Here is a 24,401-nt window from a genome sequence, read left to right as displayed (position 1 = left end):
CCTGTAGCCCCAGCTACCCGGGAGGCTGAGGCAGGAGAATTGCTTGAACCTGGGAAGCAGTGGTTGCAGTGAGCCAAGATCATGCCATTGCACTCCAGCCTGGCGACAGAGCGAGATTCTGTCTCAATAAACAAACAAATCAAAAAACAAAAAAACAAACAAATAAAAACCACACCTCTCTTATCTAAATGGTCATTGTCTAGAGTTTTCATTTTTAAACATGAAACAGTTTTTCTTACACTCACTAGTTAATAACATTTTTAACATTTAATAACATTGACTTTTATGTTTACCTTATTTCTTATTTCTCATCCTTCATTCTCAATTTACTTTTCATGCTGAAAGCATGCTCCTTTAATGACTCTTTCAGTTAGTTTCTATGGATAGCACAATTCTTTAGCCTTTCTAGATCTAAAAGTGTCTTTATTTTGTCCTCATTCTTAATAGTTTAGGTGAGTAGAAAATTTGAGGATGTTCTTTATTTCCCTTTAGCACTTTGAAGCTGTTACAGTACTGCATTATCTATTGGGATTTATCATTGCTATTTATAAGTCCGCTATTGGTCTAAATGTTGGACTTTTATAGGCTATATTTTCTCTCTGATAATGTTGAAATATTTCACTTTAATTCAGAGACAGAAAGTGGAATAAAGGTTACCAGGGATGGGGAAGGGAGAAATGGGGAGTTATTGTTTAATGTGTACAGAGTTTCAGTTTGGGATGAAGAAAAAATTCTGAAAATAAGTAATGATGATGATTATACAATGCTGTGAGTATACTTAATACTACTGAATCGTACACTTTAAAATGGTGGTAAATTTTATGTTATGTATCTTTTACCTTAATAAAAAAGGAAGAAATTGCCATGAAAAAAATTTTGCTTTATCCTTAAAGTACTGAAATTTTACTATACCATGTACGTGTGGATTTATCATTATTCCTTTTCCTGCTTAGCAGAATAAATTTTATGTTTAAAGACTCACATCTTTCATCAATTACAGAAACGTCTCAACCACTATTTCTTCAAATATTACTTCTTCACTATTTCCACTCTTCTCTCCTTCAGGATTTCTCATTGAATTTGTAGCCTCTCAGTCTATTATTCATTTATTTATTTTTGAGACAGGGTCTCACTCTGTCACTCAGGCTGGAATGTAGTGGTGTAATCATAGCAGCCTCAAGCTCCTGGACCCAACAATCCTCCTGCCTCAGCCTCCCTAGTAGCTGAGACTGTAGGCAGGTGCTAAATTTTTTCTTGCTTTCTTTGTTTTCTTTTTAAGAGACAAGGAGGTCTTGCTATGTTGCCCAGGCTGATAAACTCCTGGGCTCAAGCAATCCTCTCACCTTGGCCTCACAAAGTGCTAGGATTACAGGCCTAAGCCACTGAGCCCAGCCAAGCCTCAGCCTAACTATTATTTCATATTTTTATGTTTTTATTTAATCTGCATCCTGGGTGAATTTCTGGGTACTATTTTTTAGTTCCTTAATTCGTTGTTCAACTTTGTCCAGTATAAGTTTTATTTGATTTTTATGTTATAATTTTTACTTTTATTTTCTGCTGCCAAGTTTTCTGTTTGATTCTCTTTCATATCTACATTTCCTTATTTCATTTTGGCATTTTGTTCCATTATTTCTTGCATTTAAAAGTGAATTATTAGTTTTCATTTGTTTTTACATCTTAAGCATACTTCATTAAAATGTGTTTGTCAGACTTCCATAAAATGAATTTCAGCTAGAATTAATTTAATGTTCTGATAGTTGATACTGTTGATTATTTTTCTGAGCATGGCTTCATTGCTCAGAAGTTTTGGTTAGCAGGGTCATCTTGAGTTGGAGAACTTTTGGGTGATTTTGATTTACAGGTTTCTGGGTTTTTGGTGTTTTTTTGTTTTTGTTTTATTTTGTTTTGTTTTGATATTGTTTTTTCTCTCTCTCCTTCTGTATCTACCCCTCCTTACCTAATGGTTCTGAATTTGACTTCATCTGTCCTCCTAAATCCAGAAGTGGGCCGTAAGCCTACTTACTGGGTAGGTTGGGAGGCTGGGTTGTTATACTGGGTTGCTATTGGAGTCATCACAGATCTAGGCAACTGGTGAGCTATGAGCCTGGTTCAGTTCCTCATTATGAGGCAAGTGTCTGTGTCCCTTTCCCTCTCTAGACTCATAGCTTTCTAAAAGCCACAACCCCATGCAGTGGTCAGTATTTTTTTAAAGGTCCCTTTATTTAAGTCCCCTCCCCCCACTTCAAATCTTTGGCTTAAAATGATAAACCTGGTGCTAGTTCCCTGTCTCAGGAACCGAGCCCACAACCACCATGGACTGCTCATCAGCCTGAAGCCCAGCAAGCCCACAGTGCTATCCCCACTCACCACTCTGCCTTTCTTTTCCATTTCTGGTTCACAGGAATGTTTATCTTAGCTCTCAGCATAGTTATATTTTTAACTGTTTTTTAACATCTTTATTGAAATACAATTCACAAACCATAAAATCCAGCCAATTAAAATATGCAATGCAATGGTTTTAATGTATTCACAGAGTTGTAAAACCATCATTACAATCTGGAAATGGATGGTGGTCATGGTTGCACCACATTGTGAGTGTACTTAATGCCACCGAATTGTGTATTTTAAAATAAAGTGGTAAATGTTATGTATATTTTACCTCAACTTAAAAACATGGTGGCTGTGGCCTTGCATTTGGGTGTATAAGCCGAGGTCTTGGGGCCTGCTAGAATTAAAGCTTGCCTCTTTCTTGGGGCCATGCTATACTTTGATTCTTTTGTCGGAAATAAGATGTAAATGTCAGGGCTGCATTAGATAAACAACAATCAAAGAGTTTCCCATGCCTTTTATAAAGTACTGTTTCCAGCTCTCCATCATCAAAGTAGAAATCTTCAATTGAAAAGAAGAGAGGGGGAGGGGAAAGGAAGAGAGAAAGGGAGGGAGAAATCTTCAATCATTTGACTGGTTTTGACCCAAGGAACAGCATTGCTGTGAGCCATAGCCCACAGCTATAGGAGCAGCTGGGAGAATCATTGTAGCAAGGCTCTGAGATTTTTATTACTTTCTCTGAGGCAGAAACCATGGGACTATGTTGAAATTCAATTACAACTTTCTTTATTGTTTGTTGTTGTTTTTGTTGTTGTTGTTAAAGGATATAATGGGAAAAGTTTCTCTCTAATCTATTCCTTAAGATTTAAGCTTTACCTGAGGCTATCTTCTAGGGGATCTGGGCTAAGACTGTTTCTAGAAGGAAAATTTATTACATGATGGTGTCAAGGGTGTCGGGTCCTAGCACTCTTATGACATAGATATCAAAACAGTTCAAAATGAGGGCAGACATGGGAAGCAAAAGAAAAGAAAAATATGCAAACTTCACCTATTAGTAATTTTCCTTATATCTTACCATACCACACATTGGCTTTTGCAGCAATAGCCTCAGAAGATTCATCAAAGAAATATGAACGAATGGGAGACAGTGTAAAATGTGTGCCCATGTTTGGGCTAAGACATTGTTGAATCCGTGTCAGAACTGTATTTCTGGAATCCCAATTTATAGACAGGAACCTTTCTGGACTACTTTATAGAAAGGATTGTAGAAATTTGGATTGTAGTCCAAATTCCTCTAGTTACACATGATAAGACAAATTCTCTATGAAGAGACAGATTAAATCGCTGGGATAATTGATGGCTCTAAAGAAATCTTGACTCATTAGAGTTGAATTCCTTTTGCACTTAGTCGCTAAGAATATATTATGAGTCTAGCCTATCTTTTACAGCTTTCCAGCTTTTAAAATTATCTCATGGCTGGGCACAGTGGCTCACGCCTGTAATCCCAGCACTTTGGGAGGCCAAGGCAGGCAGATCACGAGGTCAGGAGATTGAGATCATCCTGGTCAACATGGTGAAACACCCTCTCTACTAAAAATACACAAATTAGCCAGGTGTGGTAGCACTTGCCTGTAGTCCCAGCTACTCGGGAGGCTGAGGCAGGAGAATTGCTTTGAACCTAGGAGGCAGAGGCTGCAGTGAGCCGGAATCGTGCCATTGCACTCCAGCCTGGCGACAGAGTGAGGCTCCGTTTCAAAAAAAAAAAAAAAAGATTATCTCATATGATCAAGGAATGGTCATCTGGCACATACTTACCCAGTTAATTGCATTACATTCTATTATGTTTCCACTGTAAAGATGTAACCTAAATGTGGTTTTTATTTTGTGTGCTTTCTTAATTTTGCTTAAGTGAAGATTTTGATTAAATTTCAATATTGTACACCCTGTGAAAAGAAAATATTTTAATAAGTTACTATGCTTAGGGTTTACATTAATACATCCAATAAGCACCATTCATTTAAACATCTACAATATTTTAGCTGTTACATACAATATAGATGGCAAGGATCAATATTTACAGACTATTCTTAATAAGGTTACTGTCTCTTATAAACATTTATCAAAAAGCTATGATACAAGTTAGAGTGAGAACTAGAAGAGATATCACATCTCAACTTTCTATTTTATCCATAAATACAGAGGATGGATAAATTTTATCTTCAAATACCCAGAATGGGTACGTTTTTACCCTATATAACAGTGTATTGTATGTAATACATATATTGTATATTGTATGCAAGTTCACAAAATAGTTTCTCTATGTTAGTATGTTAAGGAATGTAGATGCGAGAAGTGTTCCTGGAATTCCATGGCTCATTAATGAACAGAAGCTTTTTGAATGGGCAAATGAAGTCAGAATTGATCCAAATAATCCAGAATATTCTGATTTAATGGAATTTGTTATGGTAAGTTAAAGCAAATATCAGTACTGTAAACATATTCTGTTTCCTAAGCTCTACCCCCCTTTCTCCCCCATAGTTTGCTATATATTTTTCTAGGCTCTAGGGTTTATGTAAAAGTAAATCTGAGGACAGAGACCATTTTCAACCAGTGTACAATACTGTAAAGGCAATTAGAAACTCAGCAACTGAAAGAATTCCTCCTTTAGGCCTGATGGATGGTCCTCTGCCACTACTACTTAGCAGCCACAGCACATCCGACAGTCTTTTATGCTAACATCTATTGTGCAGTTACCATGTGCCAGCCATAGTATTAGATACTGAAGATATTGAGATGATTTATAAACACACTCCTTCTCTCAGACTCTATTATGTAGTCACTTCTACTCTTTATTGCCAACTGAACTGCTGTATGTACCTCACACATGCTTTCTTCATACCTTTATTCATGCCACTGCTCTGCCTAGAAGGGCATCCATAACAGTTACCTTATTCACCCTGCAAGTCTAATAAATGCTTCCCTGGTAACCTCAGTTAGACACTGCATCTCCTTTCCTTGCTTTCCTGTTAACCTTTCTTCTACTTTTTTAAAAAATCAACTCTTATGACTCTAATTTCATTTTGCCTTTTACTGTAGGTTTTTTTTTTTTAGACGGAGTCTCATTCTGTTGCCAGACTGGAGTGCAGTGGTGTGATCTCGGCTCACCACAACCTCCGCCTCCCAGGTTCAAGCGATTCTCTTTCCTCAGCCTCCCGTGTAGCTGGGATTACAGGCACGTGCCACTGTGCCCAGCTAATTTTTGTATTTTTGATAGACAGAGGGTTTTACCATGTTGGCCAAGCTGATCTTGAACTCCTGACCTCAGGTGAGCCACCCACCATGGCCTCCCAAAGTGCTGGGATTACAGGTGTGAGCCACTGCACCTGGCCTACAGTAGTTATTCATTCATATATTTTATTTTTCCTTGTGGAACTACAGCTAATAAATCTGTGTCTCTCTGATGGCAGCTAGCACTATTCCTTGCATGTACTATACACTCACATTTGCATTTGTTGAATAAAACAACCCATAAATTAGATTGCTGCAAGTAAGCTCCCTAGATTAGAGCTTCTCAGCTGAGGTGCAGAATTGGTTATAGGTATACAGAAGTATTGATCCTCTCTCAACTCAGGACAACCAGATAGGAACAGTCTCATCTGTCCTATCAGTGTACAATACAAAATTCAGTGTACAGTACAAATATTTTTGTTTTCTTTGTAAGTCATGACGGGGAAAAGGTTGGAAAGCCACAAAGGCTGGATGCTATTTTGTTTTGTTTTATTTTGTTTTGTTTTATGTTCTAGACTACAAATTCAACTGCTCCATTTCCTACTTATATTGCCACTCACATCTCACAGTTGAGGGGGAAAAAGTCTTTTGAAGTAATTCCTGAATTTTAAAAAATTAATATTTTAAGTAAAGACTTTGCATTTTTATGTTTTACAGTACATGAGACTTAAGGGGCAGGATAGTCCAAAGTATTTTCGTCTTGAACAGTTGCAAGATGAATTTAACTTTGTTGCTGAAGAGAAAATGGCAAAGAGTAAACGTTTCCAGCTATTGCAACTTAGAAATGCAGGTCAATTAGATAATTTCCTTCTACAGCAAATGCCCCTCCATGATACAGAGATTCCAGATTTTCTCTTCCAGGTATTTGTTTCTATTTGAATATGGCTTATTGTATGATAATGTTAACAGTTTGCTGCTTTAACCCTATCTTAATTTATTTCTTTTTTTTTAAGCTAATAATCTGTAGACAGATTTCCTCCCTTCTCTATAGGCATTAAAAATGTACGTATCTCCCAAATTCCAGAAATTCTTCAGCTTGACTTTACAATTTAGTGTTGTCTAGTCTATTCAGTATTCAGCAGCCAAAATCCTTTAGGCATATTCTAAATTTATGTAACTATTGTATTTTTGTTATCATAAAATGTATCACCGATTTAAAAGCGGCTTTGGGAGTAAGGGGGAGAGACACTACCGCAATAAACTTAAACGTTACTTATAAGGCCCATCTCAATGTTAGAATCTGTAAAATATTTCTAAAAGAAAACAAAAGCTGGAATGCACAATAGGTTCTCACCAGCTGGTGCCAGCCAGCTCTAGCATACTATCAAATAAAGCTAGCTTTTCATATTAGTTGCTTTAAGTTTGCTACTTGATGAAATTTGGATATGGATCAAATATTAGATAATATTGGAGAATTGCTGGTGATGCTTACGGCATTGTGGTTATGTAGAAGCACGTCCTTAGTCTTTGGAGATTCATACTGAAGTATTTATCTAGAGACGCTTAAAGTGTCATGATGGCTATAATTTACTTGAGAATATGTTAGCCAAAAATAAAATAAATAAAAACAAATAAAACAAATATGATAAAATATTAATTATTTAATCAATGGGTAGGGATATGAATTTTAATATTTCTTTTTTTCAGTCAGGTGCAGTGACTCATGCCTATAATCTCGGCACTCTGGGAAGCCGAGGCAGAAGGATAGTTTGAGTCTAGCAGTTTGAGACCAACCCGGGCAAAATAGTGAGACCTCATCTCTACAAAAACATAAACAAATTAGCTGGGCATGGTGGAGCACACCTGTAGTGCCAGCTACTTGGAGGCTGAGGTGGGAGGATCACTTGAGGTCAAGGCTACAGTAAGCTGAGCTCCTGCCACTGTACTGCAGCCTGGGCGACAGGGTGAGACCCTGTCTTAAAAAAAAAAAAAATTACACACACACCCACATACACATGTGTGTGTATATATATTTCTACTTTTCTATATGTTTGAAAATATGAAAAAAAAAACAAAAATAAATAGCATCTAATATACCAGTAAAACCCCACTAAAAATGTGATTTAACAAATATATCACTTGTAAGAGCAATAAAGACTGTAAGATACATAGGAATATATTTGACAAAAGTTGTGCAAAAACTCAACAGATAACATTTTGAAGTATTTTTGAATGATATACAAAAGAATCTGAGTAAATGTTCATTGATAGGAAGAGTCAACATTGTAAACTGCCAAAACTACCCATATTAAGCTGTAAATATAGAAATGCAATTCCTAACCAAAGAAATAGAATAGGCTTATTATGCATATGTGGAAATTTTATATTTGACAGCATTGTCATTATAATTCAGTTAGAAAAGAATGAAGGATGCATTAACTGGTCCTGGAATCATTATTCATATATGTGGAAAGAAATAAAATTAGATTCAGATATCAGAAAAGAAATAAATACCATGTGTAGTGAAGATTACTTGTGAAAAGCAAAACTTCAAATGGGCATTTCAGTTTTGGGATACAAAGGTATTTCTTAAATAAGACATGAAAAGTATAAATAATAAAAAAGAAGATTAATTAATTTTTCTTTGAGATGGAGTCTCATTTTGTCACACAGGCTGGAGTGCAGTGGCGTGATCTCGGCTCACTGCAACCTCCACCTCCTGGGTTCAAGTGATTCTCATGCCTCAGCCTCCCTAGTAGCTGAGGCTACAGGTGTGCACCACCACGCCTAGCTAATTTTTGTATTTTTAGTAGAGATGGGGTTTTGTCATGTTGCCCAGACTGGTCTTGAACTCCTAACTTTAAGTGATCTACCCGCCTTGGCCTCCCACAGTGTTAGGATTACAGGCGTGAACCACAGTGTCTGGCCAGATTAATAAATTTTATAACATTAAAATTAAAAGCCTACAGATTAGAAAAGTTATTCCCTACGTATATAAAATTAAAATATTAATATCCAGAGTATTGTGTTAACTCCTACAACTTAATACTTTAAATAAAGTGATGTGAGGCCGGGCACAGTGGCTCACACCTGTAATCCCAACCCTTGGGAAGGCTGAGGTGGGCAGATCACAAGGTCAGGGGTTCGAGACCAGCCTGACCAATATGGTGGAACCCCGTCTGTACTAAAAATAGAAAAATTAGCCAGGTGTGGCGGCACACACCTGTAATCCCAGCTACTTGGGAGGCTGAGGCAGAAGAATCACTTGAACCCAGGAGGCAGAGGTTGCAGTGAATTGAGATCATACCACTGCACTCCAGCCTGGGCAACAGAGTAAGACTCCGTCTCAAAAAAAAAAAAAAAAAATGTAAATAATGTGGTATGAAATGGCAATATAATATTTTCTTAAATAAAAGTTTTACTTGCAAAAGAATTAATTTCAGGATTTCTTATGGATAATTAGAAGGACAAGTAACTTATCTTCAGATAATGGAGCATGCGTTGTTTCATGGCTGAAGATTCTAAAGTATTTACTTCATTATTTTTGTATAGTCTTTAATAATATCCATAATATAAAATCATTTCCAAGTGCTTTGGGGATATATAATACTGAAAATACATAAATAACAAATGCAAATTTACTTTATTTAGATGAAGCATCCTGAAAAATAATCTTATACTGACTATATATGTCATATTAAAATTATTGATTATAGTCAACACACGTTGACTACTTACTATATGCCAGGCCCTTTACATATATTGTTTCAATGAAGTCTCACAAACAATCTTATGACAGAGGTATTATTATTATTATTACTGAAGAGGAAACTGGGGTCTGGAGCAGTTAATCAGCTTTTCCAAACCACACCAGTTAGTAAATGCCAGGGCCAACTTGAACCTGGGACTGTCTGCCTCCAATGCCCATGCTCTTAACCACTTATTTTGTTTTTAGTGATACAGGGCAAATGCATACATGAAGAATCTTTTCTCAATCCTCTTCACTTTTTAAAAAATCATTTTCTCAGTCACAAATGTTGTTCTTAATCATTACTCTAATTTAAAAGATGAATGGACTTCAATCTAGACCCAAACAGAATATAGTTAGAAACTGGTTTTTAGCTCATCCTCAGTGGGAGAATCTAGAAGAAATGTTTTCTTCTTTCAGTCTCAGAGTGTTTCCAGTGCCTTACACATGGAGTGAAGTGACTAGTGATATTTATTGCAATGTGTCATACGTAAACTCTTTGTTACATTCAAGAAGTGAAACTAACAATTCTGTATTTAGGAGTATGAAAGTCAGAAAGAGAAGGAGGTATCCATTTCGGTTGTAAATTCTATTACAGCACAAAGGATTAATTCTGCCAATTTGCTGAAAAAGGTAACCACACAGTATCAGAAATATATTTGCATTTGTTTTTGTGAAAACTTGTCTGCTAGATCCATGGTATTATAGTCCTTCCAGAGAGTCCGATGGACGAATCCACTCACTCGTCACCTCTTTCAGATCACTGAGGAGTTTTCTGTTCTTTTCAGACCTCTTTATGAGAGTTAGGTTACTTCATTGACAGTGAACTCATTATTAAAGCACATCCCAAACTTTTCTGTTTAAACATAAATTTTAAAGACTTCTCATCTCTTCTTTGACTCTAAAAGTTCACCTTGAGAGATACCCCATCATTTTGCCAGAACTCCTGTATTTACTGGTGCCTCATGAGGTCATGGACCATAGCAGTTCAGGAGATGAAGGGATGAAGGAGCTACCAAAGGCACACAGACAGTATTAGAAAAATAGATATGCTTTGAAACAAAGCCAAATAGTGAACGTATACAAAACACTCTAGCAGAGCCTTAACTAGGTTTGAGTGGAATCCTTCACTGGATTTCATGCCTGATTTCTGTCGACCCCTCATCACGCCACTAGACTTAGTTAGCTTAGTGCAGGCGCGACATCTACAGCTCCTTAGTGCCTAGCATAGTATCTTATACTTAGAAAGTGCTGATAAATGTTTGAGAAATTAATGAATTAAAGGACGGGAGCTGAGGTGGTTTCTACAACTCCTACAAAAGTAGACTCTCACCCACCTACATCTTCTTTGCTGTAGAGCACCAGAGCAGCCTTGCAGGGTAATTTGAAAAGAAGCAGGGAAAGCTACAGAAAGATCTAAGAGATACATTCCAGATCCCTCATGGGGACAGGTGAGAGACAACCATGTATAGCTAGTAGACCCCCAGGCAGGTGTGTTCTAAAGACTTGTTCTTACTACCCTGTGTGTCACCGGCAAGTAACCAAATCACTGAGTCCCACTTTATTTTTTATAAAAACGGACAATATTAATGCTTGCTTTGCTTTACATCCAATGTGAGGAGCAAATGAGATCAAACTGCAAATATTCTTCTAGTTCGTACACCATGACTGTGAGATGGAATGTGAACTGCTGTAGCTCTCCCAGGCATGAGACAGCCCCCTTTTTCACTGGCAGCTGTTTTTCCCACTCATCCCTGACTCTTCTTCTTTACTAGCTTGCCCTATTTTTTAAGTTGGGATGTGCTTTAATAGTGAGTTTGTGGTCTCGGGAAGTAAAGAAGTGTTCTTGCTTATAAGAAAATAGAACACATATCCTTCTTATCCTGTTTCTTCTTTTTTATGTAAGGAGAAACCCAGGAGGGAGGGTAGCAGACGGTTAGGAAGGACATAAGAGAGCAAGTATCTGAGGATGCTTGAACTTCATACAGGAATCCCGGAAAGGCACTTTCCAAACATTTTGTATTTAGATTTTAACTCCTTGTGAAGACTTCTTTGCTATCTGAGGACAGTTTAAAACTACAGGTTTGAAAAGTAAAATAAAATGAAACTACAGGTTTGGTAGTTTTATGGGATAATTACTATAATCAAAGATACTGGAAAAGTTTGCTCCTGGAGGCCTATTAGGGCCATAGGTACCTAAATCCTTCCATGGGAGGAACCCATGGAAAGGTGAGTTATGTGCATTACATTTCCTGCTGTGTTACTGGAGTCAGTGATGGCTGAGGCCAGGGTTACAGCAGTACAGAATGAGGTCCCAGTAGTCTCAAATATTACTAGATAAAACTTTTACTGAAACGTTTTCTCTAAGAGGGTAGCATATCTCTTCAATCTGTCCATTTCATTAATTTATTCAACAAATATTTATTGAGCACCTACTATAATTCCTGAGCTCCTTGAGTATATATTCTATAAGTCAGATAATGGGAGACACATTATTAGTATGTTACAGAGTGAAAGGTGCTATGAAAAATAAAGTAAGAGGGAACAGGCGTTCTGGCAGAGGCGGAGGTGGGGGGCATTGGGGTGAGCAGGGGCACAATTTTAAATAGAAGTAGTCAAAGAATCTGGTAAGAAGGTAACACTTCTGCAAAAGACCTAAATGAGACGAGGAAGCTAGCCATGGAAGTTTAGGGAAAAATCATTCTAGGCCGATGGAACCAGCATAGAAAACTCGGCATAGAAGCACACCTGGCCTGTGGGAGGAACAGCCAGGAGCTCAGCCTGCATCGTGCCAAGGGAGAGTGGGAGAAGAGAGAGACAGTGGCCAGTGAAGGGGCCACCGAGATCTTGTTCACCTTCAAGGGAAACAATTTGTTGTCCATGTGGCAGGATAATTTTTAGGAGTTAGTTATGTTTTTCCCATTCGTCTCTCACCACTCCATTTTCCTACCTGCTTCAAGGAGATAACTAGGGTCTAGGTTACGTTGTCTCCAGAATGATCTTTGACAGGACAGAAAGCAGAAAATTGCCTCCAGACCTGACTCTGTCTGGTTTTGTATCTGAAAAACTAAAGATGGTAAAAGGAGAAAAGGAAGGATTTCCTCAGACTAAAAAGGAGATGTTCAGAGTCCTTGGAGGAACTAAGGTCTGTGGGTTCTCCAAGTAGGAAGAGCTCAAGGAGATGGCTTCCTTCAAGCACTGACTTTCTTGCCAGAATGAGGTCTTAAAGTCAGAATAGGATTGACTTGAAGGAAATACAGAAATGGGATCACATTTCCTTGTGTTTGTAGATCAAGACTCACATCCATTACTAGTGGTTATTGTAGAAGTGGATTCACAGGGCAATCGTCTCCTTTGGTGAAAACTAGTTGTGGCCACATACACTGTGAATTAGAGGAAAACAATAACAGAGCAAAGAGTTTAGGATGAGATGAACTGGATGTAGAAGGACAAAAAAGTGGAAAGAAATAAACTACCTTTGGTGTGACAGTGTGAAAGTTGGAAATGACTTTAATAATGGCAGCAAACAGAATAGTATTTTCACTTGTCTAATCCCCCACTCCATTCATTGCTTGCAAAAATTAGGAGTAAAATATAGTGGCCCCAGTAGCATTGTAAATACTTAACCTTAAAATATAAATAATACATTTATTTATTAAATTCTAAAATTTTTTTAGGTGAGAAGGTTGATAATGAAGAGAATTGTTAAAATTAGCAAATGTAACTTGTCAGATATTGTGACTGATTATGAAGAAATTGTGTCTACAAGGTAATTGCTAAAGACTATTAAGTATGAAATATAAACCTTTAAGATAATCTCTTTAAAATCCTCTAAGTTCTCTATTTTTATTTTGATTAAGCCATATGTCAGAAGATGCGGTTTCCGATTATAATGTGAAATACAATGACTTAAAATATTTGGTCAATTTAAAGTTGCATTTTGGGATATCTACATGATATATTTTCAATTATATAGTATTTGGGGGCAGTTTTTTTGCCCTCTCCTTAGACAGGTTTTAGGGCAAGAAAGAAAAATTCAAGAAACACCTTTGTCCCAAATTAGTTTTGCCCTAAGATTTCCTGTCCTGAGACTGCTATGGGGAAAGTTGTTGCTGCTAGCACCATGCTAAGCCTGTAATCTCCCCTTTGCAAAACAGAGAATCCTCAGCTGTACAAAGGTGCTGAGATGCACAGGCAGCAGCTGGGAGAGCGTTTGGTGAAGTCACTCAATTCTCATACTGTTCTATCTGTGAACTAAGGGTGGGAACACTCCCTGGAGGACACATGCAGACTCGGAATGACCAATAAGGCTCTAACTCATGTAGGATGCTGCACTCTAGTGTGTTTTACTTTTCAGTCCTTGAGGGAAAAATGAGTGTGAACATAAAACTATAAGTCTATGGATTTGTGTTGCCCAGGTTGGTGACATATACAACTAATTCTAGTTTCAGAGCCATGTAGAAAATGTTAATATTTGGGCACTTTCAAGAGAATGATTCCTGAACAATGAATAATCTTCCAAAAGATCATCATGTTTCCTGGCTTTACCTCTCCATGTCCACGTCTCTGTTGGGACCATGTACCCAAAGGGCACGGAGCAATCACGGTCTCTCTCAACATGAGGGAACATAGCATCTCTTCCTTCCTATGCTAAGAAAAAGATTTCTCCTTGAGTTTAAGACAATTCGGTCTCCCCTCCATAATGCAGAGAATATGGTTCAGAATAATGGTCTCATTTCAATTACTCAAAACACTGATACCTTTTAAAACCAAGAAAACAAACGAGGCTAATGATCAATTTTTACTCTTTAGCCAATTGACAGATGCAGTTTGTCACTTTGTTGAACCACGGAGAAAGTTAAAACCTCAGAGGAAAGAAAGGAAAAAAGTCAGGAGCGCAGACAATCTCTGATGGAGATATTAAGATTCTTGTCCGAATAGTGAGGGCCTATAATATTCCTACCAGAAAAACAACAATTAATAGGTAAGGCAATATGCCCCAATTTTTAGAGTTGCAAAAGGTCTACCTTAAATGTGATAAATCTCCATGCTGTTCTATTTGTAAACCTTTGCATGTTGTTAATGCTCCACATACATAAAATGAATGAAAATTGAAATCTTCATTTGCATAGTCAAACCTACTGTCAGTGCCATGTATTAAGAGTTTTCTGAGGTTCAAGATTCCCAGAGTAACTTTAACATGTATATTTTGAGGGTATGGGCTGTATTCTCACCTTCTTATACTGTATCAAGTAAATGCCTTTGTCTCTATTCCCTGTTGTGAAAATTCTGAAGCTTCTGCTGCCAACTGCCCTATTCCATGCCACTGACTCTCTCAGTACTGGAAGCAGAAAGCTGGAGAAAATGAGTGGGACACTAATTTTGTTTTGGGAAATGCCCCAGGAAAGCTGTGAAGCAAATGTGGAATGGTGTGTAAAATCAGAATTGTTACAGTTGCACCCTGCTGTGTTTTAGACCTGCTATTTTTAGGTAACATCTACAAATTGTATGTGCCCCAGTGGGTTTTATTTGTGTTTTGGGGGCAGAGGATACATGGGGCCAGAGTGGACATCACCAGTGGATGGGCAAAGTACAGCATCATGAAAATTAAGTGCCCACGTGTATTTAGTGTATCCTGGATATTTAATGTGTCATATGTTTAGTGTCAGTATGATTTGTGTATTACTAATATTTAGTACCCAAATGCCTTAAGAATGTTAGGCATTCCCCTCTGTCTGTATTCAATACATGTGCCCTGCTTGCTTACATTTATGCTTATCACAACTCATGAATTCTTCCTATGAAAAACAAACGCTTTGCTTACTGGCTACTAATCTATAGTTAACATCTCTTAAAGATTTTGCCAATATCTTACAAATTACAGTCTTGTTCATCTAAAATAATTAAATATGCTCAAAACAAATGCATATTTCAAAGGCTGTTTTGTGAAATAAAGACATATAAAATACCCACCATTTTCTATAAGCATCCTGCTGTTAAAAAAAAAAAAAAGAATATTGTAACACCAAAAAAGTAGGAAGGATATATTCTTAAAGTATAACTTGTAATATATATATATATATATATATATATAGTGTGTGTATGTATATATATATATATAGTATGGTCTAGCCCTGTGGGGCTTAGTGGGTGTTCTCCCCATGTGCGGAGATGAGAGATCATAAGAAACAAAGACACAAGACAAAGAGATGAAGAGAAAATAGCTGGGCCGGGGGGACCACTACCACCAAGACGTGGAGACTGGTAGTGGCCTCAAATGGCTGGGCGCACTGATATTACATACAAGACAAGGGGGCAGGGTAAGGAGGGTGAGTCGTCCAAGTGATTGATAAGGTCAAGAAAGTCACATGATCATGGGACAGGGGGCCCTTCCCTTTTATGTAGCCAAAGCAGAGACAGAAGGCAGCATACATCAGCATTTTCTTCTATGGCACTTGTAAGAAAGATCAAAGTCTTTAAGACTTTCACTATTTCTTCTACCGCTATCTTCTAAGAACTTCAAAGAGGAACCAGGAGTGTGGGAGGAGCATGAAAGTGGACAAGGAGCTTGACCATTGAAGCACAGCACCACAGGGAGGGGTTTAGGCCTCCGGATGACTGCAACAGGACTTCATAATATCCAGCCTCCCACAAGAAGCTGGTGGAGCAGAGTGTTCCCTGACTCCTCTAAGGAAACGAGACTCCCTTTCAGTGGTCTGCTAAGTAACGGGTGCCTTCCCAGGCACTGGCGTTGCCGCTTGATCAAGGAGCCCTCAAGTGGCCCTTATGCGGGCGTGACAGAGGGCTCACCTCTTGCCTTCTAGGTCACTTCTCACAATGTCCCTTCAGCACCTGACCCTATACCCGCCGGTTATTCCTTGGTTATGTTAGTAATACAACAAAGAATAATATTAAAAGCTAATGATTAATAACGTTTATACTAATGACTGATAATATCCATGATCATCTCTATATCTAATTTGTATTGTAACTATTCTTATTCTAACTATTTTCTTTATTACACTGCAACAGTTTGTGCCTTCAGTCTCTTGCCTTGGCACCTGGGTAATCTTCCATCCACAATATATATTTAATTGACATCCATCATGAATAACTTGCCCTTTCTTCCCCTTTTACTGAATACCTGTGAATATTTTATCATAGACCAGATCTAATCCATAGTTCAGTATTTAGGAGTTGCGCTTCCAGAGTAGTAATTATCAAATGTTTAGCTGTAACCACACATGATAAGACAATTCAAAGCAAACTCAGTAAGAACCATAGATACTGACTTATATATCTTCATAAGCACAGGAAAAACCCACCCACTCCTACCAAAACTAATATTAAAACTAATGAAGGTGTATGTCTCTATATTGTTTTTCCTGAAGAGCCTTGGATATGCCTACTTGTTCGAAATCATCTGTATCTTGCCTCAGACACAAAGAAACAATCAAATCAGTAGCCTCGGATGAGATCTTACATGAGATAAGTATTTAACACTTCTATAAAGTACAATAGTGTTTATGTTTATTTTAAATTACAATTGACTCTTAATTCATCTCTCCATCTATATTTTCTTTGGCTTCCAGTTTATTTTCCATGACACAGTAAAGGTGGCAGTTTATAAAATGTAATTCTAATCATTTCATTCCCTGCTCTCAGGGTCTATATGATAAGGTATAAGCTCCTTAAAATGGCTACAAAATCTTCAGGAATCAGGCCCACGCCTACAATCAGCCTCATCTCTCTCTATCTTGCATATCATGCTACTCCTTGTTCCACGAGGGCCCTACTAGTTGTTTCCTTTGCCTGGAATGGCCTCGACACATATCCATGTTACTGTCCAAATGAACTACGACTTAAAGTTTCAAAGCACACGCTCAAACAATGATACTCTCCTTATTGTCACCCCCCCAAAAGTTAATAGTTCCTTTTCCTGAATAATTTTCATACCTTAAAGATATTTCTCTAATTTCTCACATTTCATTGCACTTGTTTGTTTACCTGTATGTTTTCTCCTGATAGACTTTAAAATCCTTAAGAGAAAGTTCTGTTTATCTTTAGATCCTAGAAAAGTACCTGATATAGAATAGACACAATAGATGTTTATTCAATAGATAAATAAATAATGGCCATTTGAAAAACTAGAAAAATTAAGCCGTATATTTGCCAAGTAAGTTCCTAGGCCTCTATCTTTATCGACTATATACAGTATTTCAAAATCTAGTCAATGTTTATTCTGTGTTTCAGGATACTGTAAATCCATTCGTGGAAGTTTCTTTCCAGCACACTGTATACCAAACCAATACAGCAAGTGGATCTCATCCATGCTGGAATGAGGAAATTAAAGTAGATTTTATGTAAGTTGGAGTTCATTTTTCCATAGCTCCTAAAAAAAGAGCAATAACAAAATTATTTTCTTGAGCCACTTATTGAAAATAATTATTGAGATAGGCTTTAAGCTTTTAAATTATGAAATATTTGATGCACATAACCAATAATGTATATTGTATAGCATAATATATAATCTATATGTATAATAAACATAAGTTCTAAAGAAAAGTAATAAAATGAATACCTATTTATTTACCATCCAGCTTAAAAAAATATAATATTACCAACACCTTAGAAGGCCCTTTGTGCCATTACCTAACGGCATCTTCTTTCTTTCTCCCCAGAGGTAATAACCATGAATTTGTGTTTATCATTCTTTCTCTCCTGTATGATTTTACTTCATAGATATTCATCCCTAAGTATGTATTATTTACTTATGTATGTTTTCAACTTTATATAAATTGAGTTATATTTGTGTATTCTTCTGTAATCTTGTTTCTTTAATCTTAATTATTTTGAAAGATTCATCCATGTTCATGCTTGTAACTGTTTGCTGTGGTCTAAATGTGCTCCCCAAAATTCATGTGTTGAAAACTTAACTCCCAATGTTGGGAAGTGAGGCCTAATGGGAGGTGTTTTAGGCCATGAGAACTCCACCCTTATGAATAATGTCATTATAAAAAGGGCTTGCAGTGTAGGTTCACTTTCTTCTACTCTTCTGCCATGTAAGGACACAGCATTTGTCCCCTTTTTCCCTTCCACCTTCCACTATGTGACGACACAGCAAGAAGGCCCTCACCAGACACCAGATGCTGACATCTTGATTTTGAACTTTGCAGCCTCCATAATTGTAGGAAATAAATTTCTGTTCTTTATAAATGACCTAGTCTCAGATACTCTGTTATGGCAGCACAAAATGAACTAAGACATTGTTATTTATTTATTTTTACTTCTGTATTGCATTCTGTTGTATAAAAATGCCATAATTTATTTATACTTTCTTCTGTTGATGAACATTTGTCTTTTTGCTAGTTTTTGCCATTGCAAGCAATATTGCTTTGGACATTCTTGTACTTGTCTTCTGGAGCACATGTGCAAGAGTTTCTTTTTAAGATAGTGGCTCTCAGAGCTTTTTAATGTATTTGAATCATCTAGACAGCTTTTTTTTTTTTTAGGACAGGATCTCACTCTGTTGCCCAGGCTGAAGTGCAGTAGTATAATCATAGCTCACTGACTCAAACTCCTGGACTTAAGTGATTCTCCTGCCTCAGCCTCCCAAGTAGTGGAGACTACAGAAATGTACCATCACACCCAGCTAATTTTTTAAAAATTGTTATTTTTGTAGCACTAGGGTCTCACTATGTTGCCCAGGCTGGTGTCAAACTCTTGGACTCAAGTGATCCTCCTGCCTGGCCTCCCAAAGTGCTGGGATTACAGGCATGAGCCACCACACTTGGCCTGCTTCTTAAAACACAGATTGGTAAGCCCACTTCTCTAGTTTCTAATTCAGTAGGTCTGGGGTAGGGTCTGATAATTCCATCTTTAGCAAGTTCCCAGGTGGTTCTAATGGTACTAGTCAGGTGACACTTTGAGAACCTGTTTTCTAGGATATGTGTTCAAAAGTGGAATTGCTAGGTTGTAGCTGAAGTCAGCTTCAACTTTACTAGACAATGCCAAACTCTTTTCTAAAGTGATTATATCAATATACACTCCCAACAGCAGTATATACAATTTCCTTTTGTGCCATGTCTTCAATAATATTTTGTATTTTAAAAATTATTTTTCTCAATATGGTGGATCTAAAATTATATTCTCATTGTGTTTTAATTTATAATTTTTTCTTTTTAAAGAGGCAGGGTTTTTTTTTCAATTTTTTTTTTAATTAAGAGACTTTATTTTTAGAGCAATTTTAGGCTCACAAGAAAACCGGGTGGGAAGTACAGAGTTAACCCTCTCACCACAGCACACACACAGCCTCCCTCAACATCTGCGTTGTGTGATATTTGTTATAATCAATGAGCCAACATTGATACATCATCAACCATAGTCCATAGTTAACATTAGGGTTCACTCTTGGTGTTGTACATTCTATAGGTTTTGACAAATGTACAGTGACATGTTTCTACCATTATAGTATCACACAGAATGGTTTCACTCCCCTAAACATCCTGTGTGCTCTGTCTGTTCATCCCTCCCTCCCCCTGGAACCTTGCAAACCACTGATCTTTTTACTACCTTCACAGTTTTGCCCTTTAAAGAATGTCATTGTGTACATCAAGGTTCTCCAGAGAAACAGAAGCAATAGGATGTAGACAGAGAAAGAGAAAGAGAGAGCGAGAGACTTATTTTAAGGAATTGGCTCACATGATTGTGGAGGCTGGCAAGCCCACAATCTGCAGGGTAGGATGGCAAGCTGGAGACTCGGGAAAGAGTTGCAGTTTAAGTCTGAAGGAAATCTGCTGGCAGAATTCCCTTTTCCACGGGGGAGATCAGTCTTTTGTCTATTAAGGCTTTCAACTGATTGGCTAAGGTCCACCCTTATCATGGAGGATGATCTGCTTTACTCAAAGTCGACTGGCTTAAACTGTACCTAAAAAATACCTTCAGAAGCCAGGCGCGGTAGTTCATGTCTGTAATCCCAGCACTTTGCGAGGCCAAGGCGGGCAGATCACTTGAGGTCAGGAGTTCAAGACCAGCCTGGCCAACAGGGTGAAACCCCGTTTCTACTAAAAATACAAAAATTATCTAGCCATGCTGGTGAGCACCTGTAATCCCAGCTAGTTGGGAGGCTGAGGCAGGAGAATCACTTGAACTCAGGAGGCAGAGGTTGCAGTGAGCAGAGATCACACCACTGCACTCCGGCCTGGGCAACAGAGGGAGACTCTGTCTCAAAAACAAAAAGCAAAACAAAACAAAAATCTTCAGATAAACATCTAGAATAATGTTTGACCAAATATATAGAAACTGTGGCCTAGCCCAGTTGACACATAGAATTAGCCATCGTAGTCTTATAGTTGAAATCATACAGTATGGAGCCATTTCAGATTGGCTTTCTTCCATGAAAAACATGCCTGTAAGTTTTCTCCATGTCTTTTTATAGCTTGATTGCTTACTTCTTTTTACTCCTGCATAATATTCTATTGTATGGATGTATCACAGTTTACCTACTTATCCATATTGAGCTTCTTTTCATAGGTTCATTGGCCATTGGTATTTTCTTTTCTGTGAAATGCCCTTTCATTACTTTTGTCTATTTTTCTTCTTTTTGGAAATTATTTTGTTTCTTCCATGATGATTTAGAGGGACTATCTTCAAACCAGTACAAATATTTCATAAATAATATCTAGCTGTTTTCTAACCAATTGAGTAATTTGTTGCACAATAAGCCACGTCACATCTAAGCAAGAAATACATTGAGTTTGACTAGTAAAGACATTACATAGTGAATTAGGATACAATTAAAATTTGCTTTAAATATTTATTTGAAGGAGAGGACACCACACTTCTACTCAATGAAGAGAAACATTTTTGCAGTCCAGAGGTCTTTTATGATCATTTTTTTTTAACACCAATTATGCCATGACTTCATAGGGAATAGGTTCCGGCAGCTCAGCCTCCTTCCCATTGATTCTCACAAAGGGCACTTCTCTGAGTGGAGCAGGCTGGTGCTTCAGTTGAACCCAGGTACCTTTCTCTCTGGCTTCTTTTTCTGATCATTTTCCTTCGCATGTTTCAGGAAGCTATCTCCGCTATTAGAGTGCTTATGTGCTCAATACACACATTCATTCTCTTGGCAAGAATCTTGCCCTTATTTGTTTACAACAATGCCAATAGCATTACAGACTCTTCCAATTTTGCCATGGTAACACTTGTGGGCATTCCTTTTTGAACAGTACCCATTCCCTTGATGTCTACAATATCACCTTTCTTACAGATTCGCATATACATGGCCAAATAAACAACTCCATGTTTTCTAAAAGGCCTAGAGAAAAAACAGCGGGTACCTTTCCTCTTTTCCTTTGTGTTCGTCATTTTGGCGAACAATGGAAGATGGCTGCTCTAGCCGAAAGGATACTTTTCTCTATTTTTCTATTGTTTTGTATTTATTTATTTATTTATTTTTGAGATGGAATCTTGCTCTGTCGGCCAGGCTGGAGTGCAGTGGTGTGATCTCGGCTCACTGCAAGCTCCACCTCCCGGATTCACGCCATTCTCCTGCCTCAGCCTCCCGAGTAGCTGGGAGTACTGGCACCTGCCACCTCGCCCTGCTAATTTGTTTTGCATTTTTAGTAGAGACAGGGTTTCACCGTGTTAGCCAGGATGGTCTCTATCTCCTGACCTCGTCATCCGCCCGCCTTGGCCTCCCAAAGTGCTGGGATTACAGGTGTGAGTCACCGTGCCTGGCCTGTCTTTATTTTTTTTTGGAAGCAGTTCTTATATATTATGGATACCAGCCCTTTGTCAGTTATATGTGTTAAAGCTATCTTTCCCTAATGACTTGACTTTTCATTTTCTTTATGACGTATTTTGATGAAAAGAAGTTTTAAATTGTGCCAGTCCTTTCCTTTATGGTATGTCCTTTTAAAAAATCTTTAATTAACAGTGGTCCTCCTTTACTTTCCTTACTTTAGAACATATGTCAACTTGCATTAAAATTTTAGACCATTGCATTTTCTGAAGAATGAGTGAGGATATCTTTTTGAATAATATTCCTGTATATAAAAGTATTTTTAATTAAAATGGTTAATAAATCAGATTTTTAAATCCAAAAAGAAATATACACCTATGTTCCTGCTTGCTACCAAGAAGGAACAAAATAGATATAGACTAGAATAATCCTTTATGTGGTGTTTAGGGACACACACATACACACACTCATGACCCAGTAAAATGAATCTAATTCCATTGCCACTTCCTTTAGTATTGCTATGCTTTACTGCTGGGTATAGATTTCTTTCATGAGCAGGTATGTGTAGCTATTAAACATCTAAACATTTTTTCAATTAATATGTTTCTTTTTATTTTGAAAGGTGGGAAAATTGGCTTCTTATTCATGCACGTAGAGCAGGATTGTCTTACGGATTAGCCATCATTTTATATTATTTTTCTATATTTTCTATAATTTCTTATGAATATTTTATATTTCATATTAGTTCACAGTTTATATGATTTTATGGGATCTCTATGCTTTGTCCGATGCCTATGTTAACGTATATCCCCCACTAACAAAGGCTAAAGGAACTCAGAAGAACTGACATAATCACTTGCATATATGTGATGACATCTTGGAGGCTATGTAAACATTCACATCCCAGCCACCCCTTCTGAAAGTGAAAGGCTTCAAATCCTAAACAGGATTTGCAAAGAAAAGGAGACCCTGTTTGTGCCATTATTTCAACTTAGGGGTAGGGGAACTATAACGAAAAACACCTTAGAATTTTGTTAGCTTAGATGCTATGGAACTTCTCCTATTAGCAGAAATCAAATTCATTCTTCCGGATTCAACATAGGCTCAATTATATCTTCAGAGTTGTTGGCCAGAGTTCCTAAACAGATATTCTTGTTATTTGGCTGCCTGTCTGAATCTTGTACCTCTCACTTTGCATTGTTCTCTGACACTTGCTTTCTTGAACTATTTATTCTTTGTGTGTGAAGGAAATTATTGACTTAAAGGGAAATCTATTATATAATATCACATAATATCAAGTTAAATAATTAACGTATAAAATGTATTTGTTTGAAAAGTTTGTAAATGTAAAATATGTGGTCATGTGTGTTTGGAAATACTTGGAATATTAATGTAGACATTAGAGTTAGAAGAAGTATACTGTATTAAATAAATTTAGGAGAACATAAAACAGTCAATAAGATACATAAACTTATAAGTGAACTAATGAGAAGATTTGGGAGTGTTTACATCCTTGCAATTATAGCAGTGAAATAGGCCAAGAACAATGTGGAGTACAACCAAGTGGATCGCAGGCTTTGGATAAGGCAAAACCATCCAGCTACTACTTTTTGATGCCTTTGGTATAAGACCCCAACTCCCCTCTTCTTGTGACAGTTTAGTGAACAAAAACCACAAGCAAATTGATAAGTAGTCATAATAAATAATATTTATAAGTAATAAATAATATTAATTAGCTCCATGAGCCCTTCCTGGAGGAAGAATTATGGTAACATTTGAAGAACATTTTAATAGAATACAGAATGCAAAATAATGCAGAAGGACTTAAGTGATGTCAGGAATAGACTAATAAGCTAAAAAAAGTTGTAAGGATGACAGTTGTCCTTTCTCCTGCTAGCGTACTGTTGTAAATAAATATTGCCTCCCCTGCCCTTTCTTAGGTTCTGGCAACATCAAGGAAAGGAAATCCTTGAGGAACAAAGTAGGGGAGTCAGCTAGTTATTTTATCACTAGGAAATATAAGGAAACTTCCACTTAAAATTGTTCTCTAAACTCAACTAGCATTTTTCAATCATCATTGCTTGTAGGTTTCAAAAAGTTACAGAAGCTGTTGAAGATCCTTTGAAATAGTGGTTGCTTCCTTAAGCAACAAGATTCAACAAGTAATGTCAGTGGCAGCTGTACACTGAAAAGACCTGGTCTTTGGAGTTTGTCAGAACTGGGTCCAGCCAAGTGTGGTGGTACAACCTGTAGGCCCAGCTACTCAAGAGGCTGAGGTGGGAGGATCACTTGAGCCCAGCAGTTCAAGATCAGCCTGGGCAAGATAGACCCCTGTCTCTAAAAAAAAAAAAA

General features: G+C 37.4%; 1 protein-coding gene across 1 annotated transcript in view; it reads left to right on the top strand.

Moving 5' to 3' along the window:
* CC2D2B (coiled-coil and C2 domain containing 2B) overlaps positions 1-24,401 on the top strand; it is a 143,099-nt gene that overhangs the window by 74,423 nt on the left and 44,275 nt on the right. Inside the window, 8 exon segments of the mRNA XM_030940402.1 lie at positions 4,655-4,793; positions 6,274-6,477; positions 9,845-9,937; positions 12,982-13,073; positions 14,117-14,198; positions 14,200-14,288; positions 16,696-16,816; positions 17,558-17,667. Coding sequence (XP_030796262.1) covers positions 4,655-4,793; positions 6,274-6,477; positions 9,845-9,937; positions 12,982-13,073; positions 14,117-14,198; positions 14,200-14,288; positions 16,696-16,816; positions 17,558-17,667 — 930 coding nt within the window.

The sequence above is a fragment of the Rhinopithecus roxellana genome, chromosome 11, assembly GCF_007565055.1.
Source record: "Rhinopithecus roxellana isolate Shanxi Qingling chromosome 11, ASM756505v1, whole genome shotgun sequence".
NCBI classification, from domain to species: domain Eukaryota; kingdom Metazoa; phylum Chordata; class Mammalia; order Primates; family Cercopithecidae; genus Rhinopithecus; species Rhinopithecus roxellana.
This window is presented reverse-complemented; position numbering and strand designations above follow the sequence as displayed.